Genomic DNA, 17977 nt, shown 5'->3' on the forward strand with positions numbered 1-17977 from the left:
AAAAAACAACAACATTTGGTTATGTGAAATAGAGTAGCATTCATGTAGGTCCAATCAGTACTGTTGTATCGTCTATTTCGTCAACCGAACGTTACTACCCGGACCTGCTCGTCGATTATTATTGCAAATGTCATTTTTTTCCAGAATCCATTGGGTATAAGTACGTTATTTTAGAATGATTTTCATTTGGTTTCACCAAAGACAATTGTCTTTGGCTTCACGTGATAGTTAATCTGATTTATCATATAGCATTACAAACAGGAAGTCCTCGGCATGGGTCAGAGTACTAGTATACCCCAGACCACTCGTTTTGATGAATGGTCTGGGTGTGGCTTGTGGGTAAGAATAGAAAATGAATTTCGGTGAGGTTGTAATTATTTGGATTTTTGAGAATGGATTTTTACTATTGAAATGAAATTATCACGTCTAGGGGTGAATTGTTAATAGGTGAAGTGATGTTAAAAGGTGGCGTTTGGACGTAACGCCGGAGTTAAACCATAGACAATATAGTAGGAAGGACAAGCAACTCCAGCCATTCTATTGTAGCAGGGTAGGCTGGAAAAAAGTTGAGCTGATTTAAACTAACCGTTAACATAAACTAAATATTTATTTTGATTTCGCGTTAAGGTAGAGATGCCTGACAGGTATTTTAATTAGTTAATTAGGCAACCAAGATGACCTCCCTTGTCCACAAAACTATATACAGCCAAAACAAAGTCAGCTTGGACATTCAGTTGTGAGACATGACAAAATAAACGGTGCCAGTGATAGATTTCGAGAATGAAAGAACAAAATAAACGCAATCAAAGGTGCCGACCACGCGCGTTCGAAATAAATGGAACTGACGAGAAATTTCGCCTGCATCTTTCACTCACGCAAACGCACACACATGCTATTTTCGTATATTGAATACGTTGGTAACGGAAGGGACAAGTTTAAATCATCTTTGTATTAACACAACTTGAAAGCAACAGTCTCACACCGAATATATGTTTATCAATTATCAAACTAAACAATCAATGAAGCGGACTGCGTAATTTCGTTGACGAGAGTCGCCTACGGTATTCCATGGGTATTCTAAATGGCCGTTGCTGATCACGAGTTCCCGTGTGTAGATGATTTGCTCGATGTTTTTTTTTCGGATTTTTTTGACGGTGGAAATGATAGTGAAGAAGATCCAAACGCAGTAGACACAGCAATTCATGTTAACAACTCTGTGTGATTCAGAGCCCGGGCATCAACATCGAAAATACCGAAGATTTGCGTTTTCTTGATCGTCACGTAAAACCGAAAATAGTGAAAATAAAATAATAAAGACAATCGTGCCTCATTTATTCACAAGTATTCGAGTTGTTTTGTTGAAATTATTAATAAAAACAGGGTATAACGTAGGTAGACGTGCATTCAGGCTGAAAGACTGGACGTGTAGTCAAGATGGCGACAGACGTGAAAACGGAATGAAAGTCTATTAAAAAAATGCGAGACAGACAACAACAAAAAACAAGTGTAGTCGGTGAAAATAACAAAATTTGACGATTCATGCATCATGAAAACAATATTCGTGTATTTTGTCGAATACGGGGTACAAACTTACACATGCATTCCGTTTGAAAGAGTGTGAATAAGTAGTCAAGATGACGACAGACATGAAAACGGACGGATTGAAAGTTAATTTCAAAATAAGTGCAAGACAGAGAACAACAAAAAACGAGCACAGTCGGTGGAAAATAACATAATAAGAAGATTCATGCATCATGAAAACTAAAATATTCGAGTATTTTGTCGAAAACGGGGTACAACCTTAGACATGAATTCCGGTTGAAAGAGTGTGAACTATTGTCAAGATGGTGACAGACGAGAGAACATACGGATTCAAAGTCTGTTTGAAAAAAAAAATGCGTGGCAGAGAAAAATAAAAAACTAGCATAGTCGGTAAACAAAGACATAATAAGATTCATGCACCATGAAAACAAAAATATTCAAATATTTTGTCGAAAACGGGGTACAGACTGAATATAACATGTACGGAAACATTACTGCCGTCTGAAACTAACTTTTAATTTTATTCAATTAAACAGGAACATATATATTAAAAGTCATATTTTTTACTAGTGAACCACGTTCACGAGAACATCTGATAACTATTGTGTGCTCGGAAGATGCGCATTGCGGAAAGATACTTGTAGTTCGATACGAAAGTAGTGACATCGCATGGAAGTAAATATGACGTCATTGTTTACTTGCTCATCATAATATTCCAGCCCTGCTTACGTTGGGCATACGGCGTGTGACATTGGTGTTACTATACTACTATACTGTCTATGGTTAAACATGGCCCAAATTGATAGGGAGTAAAACACGGAAGTGGAAGAGCTGTCCATGCATTGACCAATCACACAAGAGCTCACAAACACAAACGAAATATTTGTTGTTGTACTTAACAAAGGGGTTTGGCACTAAAAACAATAGAACGTTTATAGGCTTAACGTTGGATTTAGATCGTGTTATAATCCAAATCCCCTACTAAGACTTGTAAGCACCAATTTTCATATGTAAGATTCATATCAGAATCCAACCCTTTTGTTTGAGATTCCAAAGTGCCAAGCACAACTGGTGATATATCCATATTTATTGAAATGCACTACAAAAGCTTTATCTCTAGTGATTTACCCTAAGGGGACTTGAGATGAATTCAAATATTGGGCTACTGAGCATGTCACTCAACAGTTGCATTGTGGGAGCAATATTGTCATGTTGGAAATGAAGTTAAAGGTCCATGCAGGTTTTATAATAGACACTAAACAATGGAGTCAAATTATTTTAAATCAAGCTGTCAAGCACATTTCGGTCTGGATGATGTTAGGCATTTATTTCTCTACATATCCCCTAATTGTAGTAATTGTATGTCACAATTCTGAATATAAATTAGACAAATCATTCACTAAATGTCAAATAGACAAAACTAGTATTGCACATGCATCATCGATGAATGAGTATTAATGACTAGGTTGATTTACTTGGGTTTTCAAATGTTATCATTCAACCTATATCAAGTCTGTAAGTGGCTGTCTAATATGCTGCTGCTGGGTAAATAGATGTAAATAATAAAAAAAAGCAAAACAGTTAAATCACCCCATCCAAACAAAACTTAATTTTTTTTACTGCTTTATAATAAACATGATTAGGAACTATTCTTGAGATGCATAGTGATGAATGAATTTACTAAATAAGAAAAAAAAAACCTTAGGAAAACCTTATCTGAATTCCAGTACTGTATAATATATTATTTTACCTGGAATTAATTTTTAAGGAAAACAAAATGTTGACCGTTTGTACGGAATTCATTTGTGCTGATTTTTGGCGAGTTTTGGATTTTATTTTCACCGCTTCTACCTTTCGGCGAAAATAAATTCTGGGTGAAAATAAAAAATTTTACAGTATTTTAAGTTTATCATTAATACTTCAATAATGTGACTAAAATGCTAATGTGTTTATAAGATTCATGTCTTGTTTCGGTTTCTAGATGTACCCAGAGCTGGAGATAACAAATGTAGTTGAAGCCAATGAAGATGAGACCATTGCACAATGGTGCAAGATTGGTGGTACTAAATGTAAACATTCCCATAAAGTTACACCATTCAGATGTATAGGTAAGTTGTACAACATGCAGATATCTGCAATACACCAGGAACTCCCACTCGCACCCCTTTCCCAATTGATGGTGTTATATTGTCGGCTCAGTCATCACTCCATGTCATGTTCAATATGGTTATCATGCAAAAAAATTTTAACATGCGCTGCTATGCGCCAACTATTTAATTTGCTGAAAGGGTTACGCTCTACCATCTTTGCTCAATTAACGCCTGATCCCATATGCCACATTAATTGCACTAAAACAAATTGACACAACTTTCCTTCCACAGTTGGTAAATTTGAAAGTGATGCTCTGATGGTACCCAATAAATGCAAGTTTGCACATATCCACGACTCGTCGGTGTGTCTAAGTCACGACAAGTGGCAATTTGAAGCCAAGGAATCGTGTACGACTCGTGGTATGGAGTTGCATGACTATGGTATGCTGCTGCCATGTGATATAGACGTCTTCAGTGGAGTGGAATTTGTATGCTGTCCTATTGATGAATCTGCAGAGAAACAAGAGAGTAAGTTGTTTTTATTATTGGATAAACGTGGAATACAACACATCACTTGTCACTGCTATTTTTCCCCCGATTCATTTTGGCTATTGGAGGCACATTCAGCAGGCAGTTTAACCCATGTGTAGTCCAAATTCTTATCACGTCACTGACGATAGAATCGGGAATCCATTAATCTTTACCATTGAAGACAGTATCAGCACTTGTGGTTGACCTTTGTTATTGTTCCCATCTCAGAACGCAATTCTTTTGAATTTTGGTTTTGGTTCTAAAAGATGATGGGTAAACTTAGTATCCTGTTGGTCTCAATACGCTCTTTCCTGTGCTTTTTGTGAGTGTGGTTTTTGAATTTGCCTATTAGTGATTGTAAATTTGTGATGGACATTTTGTAACATGAAGACATCTTGCCAGGGGATTTAGGAGTACCGGATTCGGCTGATACCCCGCCCTGGGCGATCTTATGGAGGATTTAGTTTTTTTTTAGAAAAATGTGGACCAAAAGATCGCCTGGGCGATGTTATGGCAGATATTACGAAGCCCATCTTGTCCGGAAAAATAACCCTGCACTGATAAAAATGGTCTCAGAAAATGTTTAGAAAAAATATTGTTTCGCGTTGACCAAATATAATCATGCAAAGTATAAATTCAAAGTGTTTTAATACATTGGTGAGAGATTGCATTACGTGAACAAGAAGGAAAAGCAAGCCAAAGTCGAAACGGGGTGCATCATGGACATGACAACACACGCTGTGACAACCGAGTAATCTGCGAAATCATTTTGGGCGCAATTGAACTTCAAGTACTTTTTTACAAACTGTTGCTGCGCGGCGATACTGCTGACATCAAGTGTGTGTTGACCAAAGTTTGACCCCAAGTCACGCACTGAACTGGCGCGTTAACGTAGCAACCTTTTTCTTTCGTGCTCCGCGCGTCGGTCTAGTAAAATTGTTATTATATCCGACGATACTGTAATCACTTAACTTGTCTGCAACTCTGGCTTTGAATATATCAACATCGTTTACTTGGTGCGCTGCTTTTCTAATGACGCAAATTTGTTTACAGTACAGGCTCTGAATATTTCAACTTTGTAATGCTTTCATAATAATTACGCAAACTCAAGTAATTTATATTACAGACTTTATAATGCGTTGCACTCGTAATAATTACGCAAACATAAACATGGGCTCATTTAAATCATAGTAGTCAGGTGTCTTGTGATTCATCGATGTTCCCAATGGTGAATTATTTTATTCGAAATAAAGTGAATATGTATTATAATAAACTCTGGGCAGCGCACTTCGATCGCATTATTCACGTACATTTCGACTGATCTCTACTAACCATGTGTTTGAATCACGTGCGGCATTGGACAATGACCTCCAGAATTCACGCGCTGATATTTAAATTCGAGCCACCCAGCTTCAACCAAATTAATATAGTTACCTATCATTTGTGCAAAAAACCTGTCAACTCCACAAATACCACAAACTCGAAGAGTTTACTGAAAGGGAACGTCTTTTTTGGACAAAAAAAACACTTCAAATACAAGATAATGTGTGCAAGGTTAGATTTCTAGAACGTACACGACCGCTTAACTCAGTGTTTTTTTAATAATTATGTCGCATGTGAAGCGCAGGAGACATTTTAGTTCGCCAATTTCCTGTTTACTGATCTTGAACTTTTTGTCAGGAATGCAATACAAAGATAACATGAACGATACCTACCGTTGTCAAATCAACCAAGAGGCTGAATCAGGAAGGCTTGTGTATTTCAAACTTCGTAAATAGCATTCATTTCAAGTGCAGACTTTATTTGAGTGTAATAAACGCAAGTGAAATGTATTCACGAGCCATAATACTCGTACCTTCTAAAGTTAAGACTTTTACTCTAGAAATTGGTGATAAATACTTGCATAAAATACAAACATATACCGTTTTTCATGCAACAACAATTCGTATACAGCATTGGATTTATTGGATTTTTACACGTTTCGACTTCACAGTGAATTATTTTTTGCGTCATATTTGAAATAGCGCGCTCGATGCAAGATGTCGGACGAGGAAAATTGGGGTCTGTAAAAATGTTTGTTGGTTCAGTCAGGCAATGTGTGGACCAAAACATCGCCCACTATTTGAAACATCGCCCATGGGCGGGGTTTAGGATGGGCGGGGTATCAGTCGAATCCGGTAATTAAATTACACATAATTAAAACATTATGTGTAATACACACACACATTCAGTCCCCTACACCAAGCAGCTGAATCTTGGCTTTGTGAACTGCTCTTATCAGCCATCATTTTTAGCTAGCTTCTCATTACTAAAAAATCACTACTAATTATGCTGGAGTTCTTTTCTGAATGCTTTTCTATGTTCAATATCTTGTACATTTTTCTTGGAGTGTTGAAACATGTTCAATTCTCTTGTCTCTGGGTCTAAGTTTGAGCCACTTGGGAAATTAGAATTGAGATAAAACTGAAGACATTTGTATCTGAAAGTTCTCAAGCTTCTTTATATGGATTTAATCAGAGTGTCAAGGGAGAAACTAAAATTGTTATTTCTTGATATGGCAAAAATATATAATGTAAATTTCTGTAGTGCAAATGTGCTGTAAACTGGTAAAATTTCACTGGTTGTCATGTTTTTAATTTCAGCATTATATGGATTTTAGGAAGACAATATTTCATGATAGTCGCTGGTACATTTTTCACTGCTACTGAATTTCTTGATTTTCAGTCTTGTGTAATTCCCAAATTTATCGTGAAATCAAAGTGATTTACAGTACTCAACGACTGAATTTGTTACAAGATCTTAGATTATCCTGAAATTCTCTATACAGCAAGCCTAATATTATTTGTGCAAGATTATGACATCGCCTCTGATGGAAACTTCTCTGCAATGTGCATCTGCTGTAAACTATATACCAATTTTCCCAACCAGTTTCACAATTTTCATTTTCACAAAATTAACGCAGTACACAGCTTACATAATGTAAAAAATGTATTGTTTTCACAGCTGAGGAGATCGTTGAAGCCGAACCATTGGTCATTGAGGGCATTGACTTGAAAGAGGACGAAGATGATCGGTTCTTTACAATGGAAGGTGGAAATCCAAACGAGGAGCACAACGAGTTTGAGATGGCACGTGAACGCCTCGAACAGCATCATCGTGAACGGATGTCAAAGGTCATGAAGCAATGGGAAGCTGCTGAGGCGAACTACGAGGAGTTGAAGAAAACTGATGCTGTGACAGCCGAGAAGGAAAGAAAGGGTATGATGGAGGTATGTGTCATTGTGTACATTAATATTTCAAAATATTGACAAAGTGAATTTTGGCATTCAAAAGGTTAGAGTTCAAAATAGTGTTCCAAAACCTAGGATTAATGATTAGTGACTAGTGTGCTATTGAAAAATTAAAATTTGTTTTAGAAGCCACACCCATTCTTTTTGAATGAACTAAAATTCTGAATTTCTCGTATGTGTTCCTACTAAATAGCTGCATTGAACCATTTTACTGTGGATGAAAAACCAATCTAGTCAGCAGCATTGCTTATATGGTTCATTGTTTTGATAAAGCATTATTGATATTCACTTAACATTACAAACCGTTGCATTTGCACTGTAAAAGTTGCTCATCTTTTTTGCAAAACAGTAAACTATATTGCAATACTGCTGGCTAGTTTGCTTTTCCATTCACTGTATAATAGAGGCTGTGACTTCTAATACTGATTTAACGGTATTCGGTAAAAATACTTTCTGTGAGCACTACACACCTCACCAAACTTTGTGTTGGTGTACTGTTGCAGAGATTCCAAACCACTGTGATGTCATTGGAGCAAGAAGCCGAGAACCTAAGGGAACAGCTACGTGATACGCATCTACAACATATTGAGAAAAACATCAATGAGAAGAAGCGTGTGGCTTTAGAGGCATACACCAAAGCATTGCAAGCAATCAACCCCAAAGTAAGTACTGGATCATTCAATAATAAGCCATATGCATGACCTTTAAAAGGTCGTACATCCTGGTAGTTTCTGGTGTTACAGGTTAAATATCGACAAGAATATACCCTCCAAATATTTAAGTAGTTGTCACAGAATTTCAAGAACAATTGATCTTAACATATATTTATTAAGTATAGTGTTGGAAATTGTTACCGTTAGTGTGCACCACAAACAATGCACCTAGAGAGTACTAGAATGTTTGACCTTTTAGGGGGGTCATGCAAAGTACCAGGATGTGTGACCTTTCAGGGGTCATGCAAAGTACCAGGATGTGTGATCTTTAGGGGTCATGTACGAGGCATATTTATTCTCACAGAAAAATAACAATTCACATGCCATACATGCATCTCAAAGCTTGCATTTAAAAAAAAAAAAATTCAGGCATATTTCTATATAAAATTCCAAGTACTGATATACGGAAAATGTGTTTTTACCACAGGTTTGTATCAGTTAAAGGGGAAAACTATCAATCCAGAGAATCATACACCACAATTGTTTGTAAATATTGTTATTAACCCCAACTCTTAATGTTTACAAGCACTCTCATGAAACAATTGCTATGCTTTGGGCAAACAAGCATGCCCAGACTTTTTAAGGAGTGATTACACCTGTCACTCTCTCAAATCAAGATCCACAAGAGCTAATTATCAATCTCCCAATCTATGCCATTTTGATTTCAATAACACAGCTCCCATAATTACTTGCACCACTGTGTTCAGGCGAGGCTTGCATGCCAAGTACTTTCTTGTCGTCTTTTTTTACTCAGTCAAAAGACTTGCTTCATGGACTTCAGAAGTTTATCCACGCTGAGCAGAAAGACCGCCAACATAGCCTGCACCACTATGAGCACACAAGACAGACAAATCCCAAGAAGGCAGAAGACATGAAACCAGCGCTTTTGGAGCACATTCGTGAGGTTGATGACCGTATTAATCAAAGCATTGAAATGCTGAAGGTTCAGTTGCCGGATATTTATTCCATTCTCAAGGATAAAATCAGTGAGTGTATTTCTTTATTAAAGTTTGTTCTGACTGTTGGCAAAGCACAGCAATAGTTCAAATTTTCTGTAAATAATTGTATTTTACACGTTACAGGGTTTGAGAGTCTTGGGTGTACACTGCACAATATCTTGTTCTTTGTCAGTTGTTGACTTTCCATCCTTTTCACCTCAAAAATGTATAAATATTCATGAGTTGATTATGTAGGTACAACATTGTTGTAACATCGTCCACCTGCAATATCTTAAAAAGTAGATATTATGGAAACAAAGCTCCGAACATTTATTTCACTTCCCATGTGTGTTGCTCGCGGCATTTAATATCATGACTCCACTCTTACATTATTAAATACATATGATTTTGATTTCTTTTATAAAAATTCTGCATTGAATTATAGATGAAATCGTAGACATGTATGACAGTGAATTTGCCGACTCCTCCCTAGTCCTCAGACCAGCGCCAGTGGAAATAGTCACAGAAACTGACACCAAGACAACGGTTGTTACTGAACCACCAAAATATGAGGAAAGTCAAGAAAGTGAAGAAATTGAACCAGAAACAATCATAGACTATTGGGATGAAACTGGTGATGACAGTGATATTGATGACAGTGAGAGTGATAATGAGAGTGAGATTGTTGAGGAAGAGATGGATGAAGAGGTGATGGAAATGTTGATGACAAGTAAGAAGTTTTTGGTTTTACGATAACTAACTTTTGTTCCAGATATTGTGATTATTTGAGATGATTTTTCTTTTGAACAAAAAAAAAAATGAGTAAACAAAAACTGAAATAGGAACTTTTGTGGTGTTGGAATAATTTCCCTGTGCTTTGTTCATGTTGTAAACTACCTGGGGATTCACAACAAATCAATGAAAAGTAACACAATTGATGTTTTAAAATGTCTTTTTCGTCTTCGCTTGTTAGTCCCCGTTCGGACACAGTCCGAAAACGGGGACTTATGTTTTGACCTCCGTGCGTGCGTGCGTCTGTGCGTGCATCCGGACCTGTATCTTAGAAGTGCCTGGACCAATCACAATCAAACTTCACACATACATCATACATGATATCATACATATGCACGTCAATTTGTTTCATGATCTGATTCAAGATGGTCGAATGGCGGCCATTTTTGTGCTAAAAATCATCAAAATCGAGCATTTCCCGGTTGTTTACAGATGGATTTTGTTCAAACCTTGTATATACGTTGGACATTATAGGACCTTGATGCACATCATTTTGTTTTACGATCTGATTCAAGATGGCAGAATGGCGGCCATTTTTGTGCTAAAAAATCATAAAAAGCAACCATTTCTCAGCTGTTTACAGATGGATTTTGCTCAAACTTGGTATATACATTAGACATTATGGGACCTTGATGCAAGTAATTTTGTTTTTCAGATAACATTCAAAATGGCCGACTGGCGGCCATTTTGTATTAATGTGGTTCTCGTGCCATATCTCCAATATATTGTTTTGACTGATTATGTTCAAATTTAAAATATTCATTATACATCATGTCATAGATGTATTAGTTTGACGATCCTATTCAAAATGGCCGAATGATTGTCATTTTTGTACTAAAAAATCATCAAATATCAAGCATTTCTGGTATTTATGGATGGATTTCGTTCAAACTTGGTACACACATTAGACATTATGGGTTCCTGGTGCACGTCATTTTATTTTTCAGATCAGATTCAAAATGGCTGTCTGGCGGCCATTTTGTTTTAATAAATGGGTTTCCAGACTCGTATGTCTTACTTGTTTTGTCTGATTATGTTCAAATTTTTAGCTCCGCTGTCGACTTTGTCGAGCGGAGCTTTTCATATGAGTGATTGTCCGGCGTCGTCCGGCGCCCGTGTCAATGTTTTACTTTTTCGACTTCTTCTTGAAAACTACAAGCCTGAATGCTTTGATACTTGGTGTATATGTACCTTGGGTAGACCTCTCTCAGATTTGTTCATTTCATGATATCTTCAAGTCTCTGATTTTGGTGAATATTTTTGTCATTTTTGGTAAAAAGTGATATTTTCGACTTCTTGTAAAAAACCAATAGTTCGATTGCTTTGATATTACATATATAGATACTACATGTAGACCTTTCTCAGATTTGTTCATTTCGTGATGATATCTTCAATTCTCTAATTTTGGTGAATATTTTGGTCATTTTTGGTAGAAAGTGATATTTTCGACTTCTTGTTAAAAACTGTAAGTCCGATTGCTTTGATACTATACATATTGTTCATTTTCTAATGTCTTCAGTTCTTTAATTGAAATGTGCATTGCTAACAGCGGAGCTATCTCAGCCGATAGGCTGCTTGTTAATATTCATTATACATCATGTCACAGATATACGGATATATTGGTTTGATGATCTTTTTCAAAGTGTGCTATTTTTGTGCTAAAAAAATCCTCGAATATCAAGCATTTATGGGTTGATTTTGTTCGAACTTGTAACACACGTTAGACATTACAGGTTCCTGATGCATGTCATTTAATTTTTCGATTGGATTCAAAATAGCTGACTGGCGGCCATTTTGTTTTAATGATTGGGCTTCTAGAGCCATATCTCTTAAATACTTTGACTGATTATATTCAAATTTTATATATTCGTTATACATCATGTTATATATATATATATGCATGTATTAAAAATGGCTGATTTTGAATGCTGTTCCAGAGCAATATCTCTCAATATGGACAAGTACTTGTTTGAGGATCAGATACAAATGTCAATCATTTTAATGTTAAAAAAATCATATTCCTGACATGGTTATATTCCAGCTATATTACTATAAACGTAACTATATATCTCAAATTTTATAACTAACTGGGACTGTGCCATGCATGGCTTGTTTTCATTTGATCTTCCACATAGTACAATTACGTCTCATCTATGTTTAGTTAATCGTTACAAATGCGATTGTAACCTATGATTAGACAGTAACAAAAGTCAAAATCAACAAATGGAGAGATTTTATTATGTACACAAACACACAAATAGTTTCTCCGAAACCGTCAAATGATCTGTTCTTTTGCACCACCTTACCATCAGACTAATAATGAATTATGAATTGTTTAGGATATCAGTAAACTGTTTGTTTTTTTCGTCGTATTAAATTCTGCTTCAACTATATTCTTTGATTCCACGGCATGTAGTTGACAACAACCTCGATCCCTTAGGTGCTCAGTATCACCCCGAGGTCATTCCGAATTTCAGGATAGTCATTTCTAACTCGCCAATAATTTTCAAAAGATCATACATTGATGCTATTCATGCTGAGTATTGTTTATTTCAATAGCAATTGCACCTGACCTTACGACCTATGATGAGGAAACAATGGAAGATGAATCTATCCTTCCAGTACAGCAGAAGTTGATGGCATCTAAGTTTGATGCAAGCAAGGATAGCAAGTTCAAAGTTCAAGAATCATTCAACAAGGTGAGTCGACTATTCCATGAAGTTCTTGCCCAGTCATTATCCAAAGTTATAACCTCTCCTTGCCTATATTTACAATATCAAATTCCATCAGCCCCCAAGTCTGTCTAACTTTGTTAACAATATTGAATTCAGTCTTAAAAAATCTGACAACTATATTGTATAGTTTGTGAGGTAGAAATAATAGTATATTATTATGAACTGGAACAAAACTCTTCACATAAAGTGTACTGATGTGCATTTCAGCCTAGACAGATAAGCATATGCAAGTTCAATGCTATCCTCAGACAGGTGCACTAGTGTAAATCCAAGCCAAAATAGATAATACAACCATGGAACGCCAAACACCTACTGGTTTAGGTCACATCATAAAAACGATAATGAACTATGTCGTGTTTGATTCAGAGTTGTTTCTATGCGTTAATAGAGAACTTGTCTTGCATATAGCAGACTCCTCATCCAGTATGGTGCTGGTAGGAAGTTAATGTTGTCTTTACTTTAATAGCTGCATATTGGGAATTACATTTTCGTGCAAGCAGTGTATTTTCCATGCATTTTGTATGTCACATGGGACCCCACATCGAACTAGAAAGTGAAAACTATGTCACTCAACATCTCTGAATGCATGCACTGTCTAATCAGAGGATACTCGGTGATCAGTACTTACTCACGAGCTGTTGTGTTAACATTCCCCACAAGCCGCTTTATGATCAGGAATACATATATTTGTATTAAGTACAACAGCAGCCAATAACAGTTCAGTATTCTTCGGGCGTGAACAACCAGTATTTGCCAACCAATCACGTGAAGAAAACTGAAACAAAACGACAGCCTATAATGCTTTTTATAATTCCTGTAATATACGTTTTCTTCAAAATTGTTTGAATTTATAACATTGACATTTTTTTTCTTTTGCTTTCATCTTTACAGCCATTTGTTGTGAAAAAGAAGATGACCTACCCACACAAGTCATTTTTAGCGCTGGGCCTTGTAGGCGGTGCTGTTGCTGTAGCGACTGTGGTGATTATTGCCTTGGTTATTGTGCGTAAAAAGACGCAGCGTGTGCCCGTGAATAATGGCTTCATCGAAGTGGACCCTAAGATGACGATGGAACAGCGACACATCACAATGATGCAACACAATGGGTACGAGAACCCTACGTACAAATACTTTGAAATGCAGTAAGGGTTTTGGGGTGTATAGAAAATGTTTTCAAATGAATCTCTAACATGTCTCGGCGAAGTAAATTGTGCAAGCTTTACTATAATTGGTTGAAGTTTATTCTCGCTGAAAACCGAGACTAACCCGAGCTGCTTTTGAGGTTCATTTGATTGAGAAGTTTTTGTAAATATGCATGAAGTACCACTCTTCCCACCCTTCTTTTAAAACACTAGTTCAATCCTTTCCTGTAGAGAATAGAATACAGGACGTTCCATTTCATTAAAGGGGGTGGTGAAGACTGAAAATGTAAAATATTTATGGCCATTTGTGTGTAGTTAGTGACTGTTTTTTGTGGTACATCATGCATATGTTTTACAGCATCAAATACTCCCCAGATGAAAAGAGAGAGAATGTTTCCCTTCATATTTGTCACTGTACTGCCTATTTACCAATCAAGATTGTATGTCATTTTTAATGTATTCCATATTCTGCAAACTACAGCTGTAAGGGGGAGAAGAATAAGTTGAATTGTTCGTGCTAGAATCTCAAATTGCTGGCGTCAACCATATCACAGATTCCTTTGGAGACTGTCTTTCTTTCAACTGCAATTTATTCAAAGTTGTCTGTGTCACCATGATTTGTGCTTACACACCTCTTCCAAAAGCCTAGTCAAGTGGCATGCATTTCCTAACCAATTGTAATATCACCCTATCACCAGAAAAAAATGTCATCTTGCTTTGCATGAAAACGTATGAATAATAAATAGCTAATAAAAAAAATGTACCGTGCTGACGTGTTCTTAAAAATATGACGAATTGTGGAAATTATTGTAATTTTTTCGAAAGAGTCTGAATGTAAACCAGTGTTTTATGTAGCCTTTTCTTTTACTGGTGTCTGTTTCTAACCAGTTCCAACCTTTCTTTTTTTTTTTAATCACAATCAAAATACTGGCATATTTAAAATTTTTAGCAGCCCAGATTGGTGTTAACTTCGCTACTTGTAATTTTTTTATTATTCTGATTCTATTAGAGGGAAAGGAATCAAGTTTTATTTTATTGTTTTGTTTTTTAAATCGTCAGTTTTATTTTGTAATTACAAATATGTTGATCACGATTTTTTATACGTAGCTTAGTAGTAGACACTGATATCTTGTATATTGTACCCTCTCATTGGTCTTACCTATATATAATGGTCCACGATATTGCGAACTTGCTTTGATGAAGTATTCACCCTACCTGTTCCTAATGCCTCCCACCCCTGGCAGTATATTAATATAACCCAGTGTCACAAGACAATAGGATTGTACCAACTGTATCTAGATAGAAGGGGTGCTAGGGCTATGTTTGATAGGCATTTTTCGTAACTGTAAAAAAAAAAAGTTAAGTGGATTGTATGTTATTTGGAGTTTACTTCATGTTAAAGCCATTTTTTGGTAAAAATGTACACAAATTGCAAGTATTTACCATTTTAGATGTATAAATAGAAAATTTGCTGTTAGGTGTTTTAGCAGATGTAATTTGGCCACAAAACTTCTGAGTATTGAGTTAATCGACCTTGAAGACTGGAGCATCAAGTCGGCAAACTGAGAAAAGCATTTATGACATGTGACCTGCATAACCGATCAGTACACTGTGATCTTGTGTACTGGAAAGATACATAGATGCGTTTCCTTTCTCAATCTCAATCTCAGGCTCTACCTTCCACTCTGGTGGAAATGTACCATCTTGTATGCAAACGTGCTTTGTGAGTGGTCAAGAGGGATTAAATTCTGACGAGGACTAGTTGTTGAATTTTCTCGATACTCTGTTCATGACGCAGTGTTGTCTAATATCCACTGATAAATAATTATGCAAATTAGTATTGTGAGTTTGGAGTGTATATACGCTCGCATACCATTAGTTAAGACCACACAGAACCGATGCACTGGTATGTACTGTTGATTGAACTGGCAATACTTCCAGTACCCAATATTTTGATGCTACTTTTCTTGTGAAATTGAGTAGTTACCATACTGGGAAAGATATTTACCTGTTCTCAAAAGTCAATTGCAAGGATTCTGAATGCATTGTAACATGCATAGATCAGACACAACAGTAGCGTGATGATAATTGTTGATTGCTTTAGATTTTGTGCATTCTGATACCGTCATTAAAACCTTACCCACAGCAATATTTGAAACTAGATTTAAATTATGTTTATCTTAATGATGGAAACAAATTGAGATATAGTGATAAATATTTGCTAATGTTTCTGTAGTATGGAATTTCGTAAATTCTCAGTTCATGTGTGGTCTTATTTAATGATTTTTTTCCTGCAACTGCCCATTGTGTAGTTTATTCATTGTGTCAATATACATCCATGCCAGTGTTATATACATCACTTTTTTATTATTAAACTATACACCAAAAAAAAAAACATTCTTGTCTTCAGTGTTGCTTATTTTTGTTGTCCTGGAAATTAAGATAAATTCAGCCCCTCCTTTATTAGAGTAGAAGCAATTGCACTAGATGCGGGCAAGATTCTTGCACTTGAGGTGGTGGGGGACTGCGTACCTCGTGCCATCATTGGTGAAAAACTGAATGCGAGAGTCAAATGCACTTGCACAGATGCATGCTACTTTTCTGTAATGTTAGTTATTTTTGAATAAACCTGGTTGACGTCTCAATGGCTTATTAAAATTATTTGCTTTATTAAAAGCATGCACAAAACAAACGGTAAGCTGGATCATTAACATTTGTTGCAAGCGACTTGGTATATAAGTGGTGGTAAATTTCTTTGTGGCCAGAGAGGGCGCTTTATTTGAAGGGTACATGTAGACGCAATGCCATCTCGATTTTGATTTCAAAGCGAAAACGAGAAAAAAATTCTACTGTTGAACAAGGGAAGAAGGCTAAGAATGTGATTAATGTTAGTTGGCATTAATGTGATGATTTAAAATTTGCCGACAAGCTGAATTTCAGGTCTATACTTTGTGTATATATATTTATATTTTCTTAAAGTATGCCCTCTAGAGGCGCAACATAAAGGTGAACAAAACGTCGACACAGTCCTATCACTGAGAGGGACTGTGGTCGGCAGAAGTATCCTTGTGTCGTCCCTCTGAAATATAGAAATCTTGTTAAAACATTAATTAAATTATGTAATGGAGGTCTTCATTGCCCAGCATTTCGACTAATTGTACCAATTGTAAAAAAAAGAGTAGACTGCTTTGTAGCATAATATTAAACTTCATGATATCTTTGTTCTGATACTCCTACTTCGGCCTAGGGGGGGGGCGCAGATTCCATTTTATCAGCTGTAAATCTCGGTTGACCCACCTCCTATCAAATATAAAAAGTGGGTGACCCACCCCATCATATTTTAAAACATGCTGATTGGGGTGTATAATTGGGGTTCAAGCCGCATTGCATGATAATCTGTTAGTTCTTTGGCAAATTCAACCCCAAAATATTTAGCCTATAACTGTGTGTTCATTCAAAAATGTATAGGTAATAGCAGAGGTACATTACTTGGGGTTTGTAACTACGGTGACATGATACCAAGATCCCGTCACAATCTCGCTCTCGCATAAGCGTTCCAACTCAGAAAATTGCGAATGTGCATGCCCGAGGTAACTAGGATACTGGGATGTCCAGGTGGATCAAAATAGCTGCCCACGATATGACGGATTACGAGAATTATATTTTCTGTACATTTTCGATGTATTACATTTTTCACTACGATAGTGACAAGAAAAGTTTTATTTTTTTCATTACAAACCTTGAACATTGATATGTGTCATGTCAGAAGGTCGTAGCCTAAGTCTCGCTATCTACGAGAAGAGACTTGAATGGGATCTTGACATGTTGTCACCATACAGTACTATGCGAGTTGCAAACCCCAAATAATGTACCTCAGGTAATAGTTATTGAGAACACATTTCTACGATTAAGTTTTTTATCCTTTGTTCTGAAATAACATTTTAAAAATATATGAATAAGCGCGTGTGTGAATTCGGGAAAACATGCCCCCCCCCCAATCACATATTCGTGATATCAAAAACAGGGTGACCCCCCCTATTTCCAAAACCAAAAACAAGGTAACCCCCACTGATCCACCCCCTCCCAGGCCGAAGTAACTGACCAATCCCTAATACAAATATATTTACGTAAGAAACGGCTATATGATTTGATTAGAAGGTGTATTAACGGGCGGTGGTTGTCGCGACGCGTCCAGTTAGATATG

At 36.4% G+C, this 17977-nt stretch overlaps 1 protein-coding gene across 1 annotated transcript in view; it reads left to right on the plus strand.

Moving 5' to 3' along the window:
- Positions 1-14164, plus strand: part of LOC100374897 (amyloid-beta precursor protein-like) — a 48584-nt gene extending 34420 nt beyond the window's left edge. The window contains exons 3-10 of the mRNA XM_085499126.1: positions 3524-3650; positions 3924-4160; positions 7167-7432; positions 7957-8115; positions 8921-9152; positions 9550-9834; positions 12456-12595; positions 13523-14164. Of these exons, the coding sequence (XP_085355252.1) occupies positions 3524-3650; positions 3924-4160; positions 7167-7432; positions 7957-8115; positions 8921-9152; positions 9550-9834; positions 12456-12595; positions 13523-13777 (1701 nt within the window). The 3' untranslated portion in view covers positions 13778-14164. The remainder of the gene's footprint in view (positions 1-3523; positions 3651-3923; positions 4161-7166; positions 7433-7956; positions 8116-8920; positions 9153-9549; positions 9835-12455; positions 12596-13522) is intronic.
- The last annotated feature ends 3813 nt before the right edge of the window (positions 14165-17977 follow it).

Source organism: Saccoglossus kowalevskii, chromosome 5, assembly GCF_978046115.1.
Source record: "Saccoglossus kowalevskii chromosome 5, keSacKowa6.1, whole genome shotgun sequence".
Lineage (NCBI taxonomy): Eukaryota > Metazoa > Hemichordata > Enteropneusta > Harrimaniidae > Saccoglossus > Saccoglossus kowalevskii.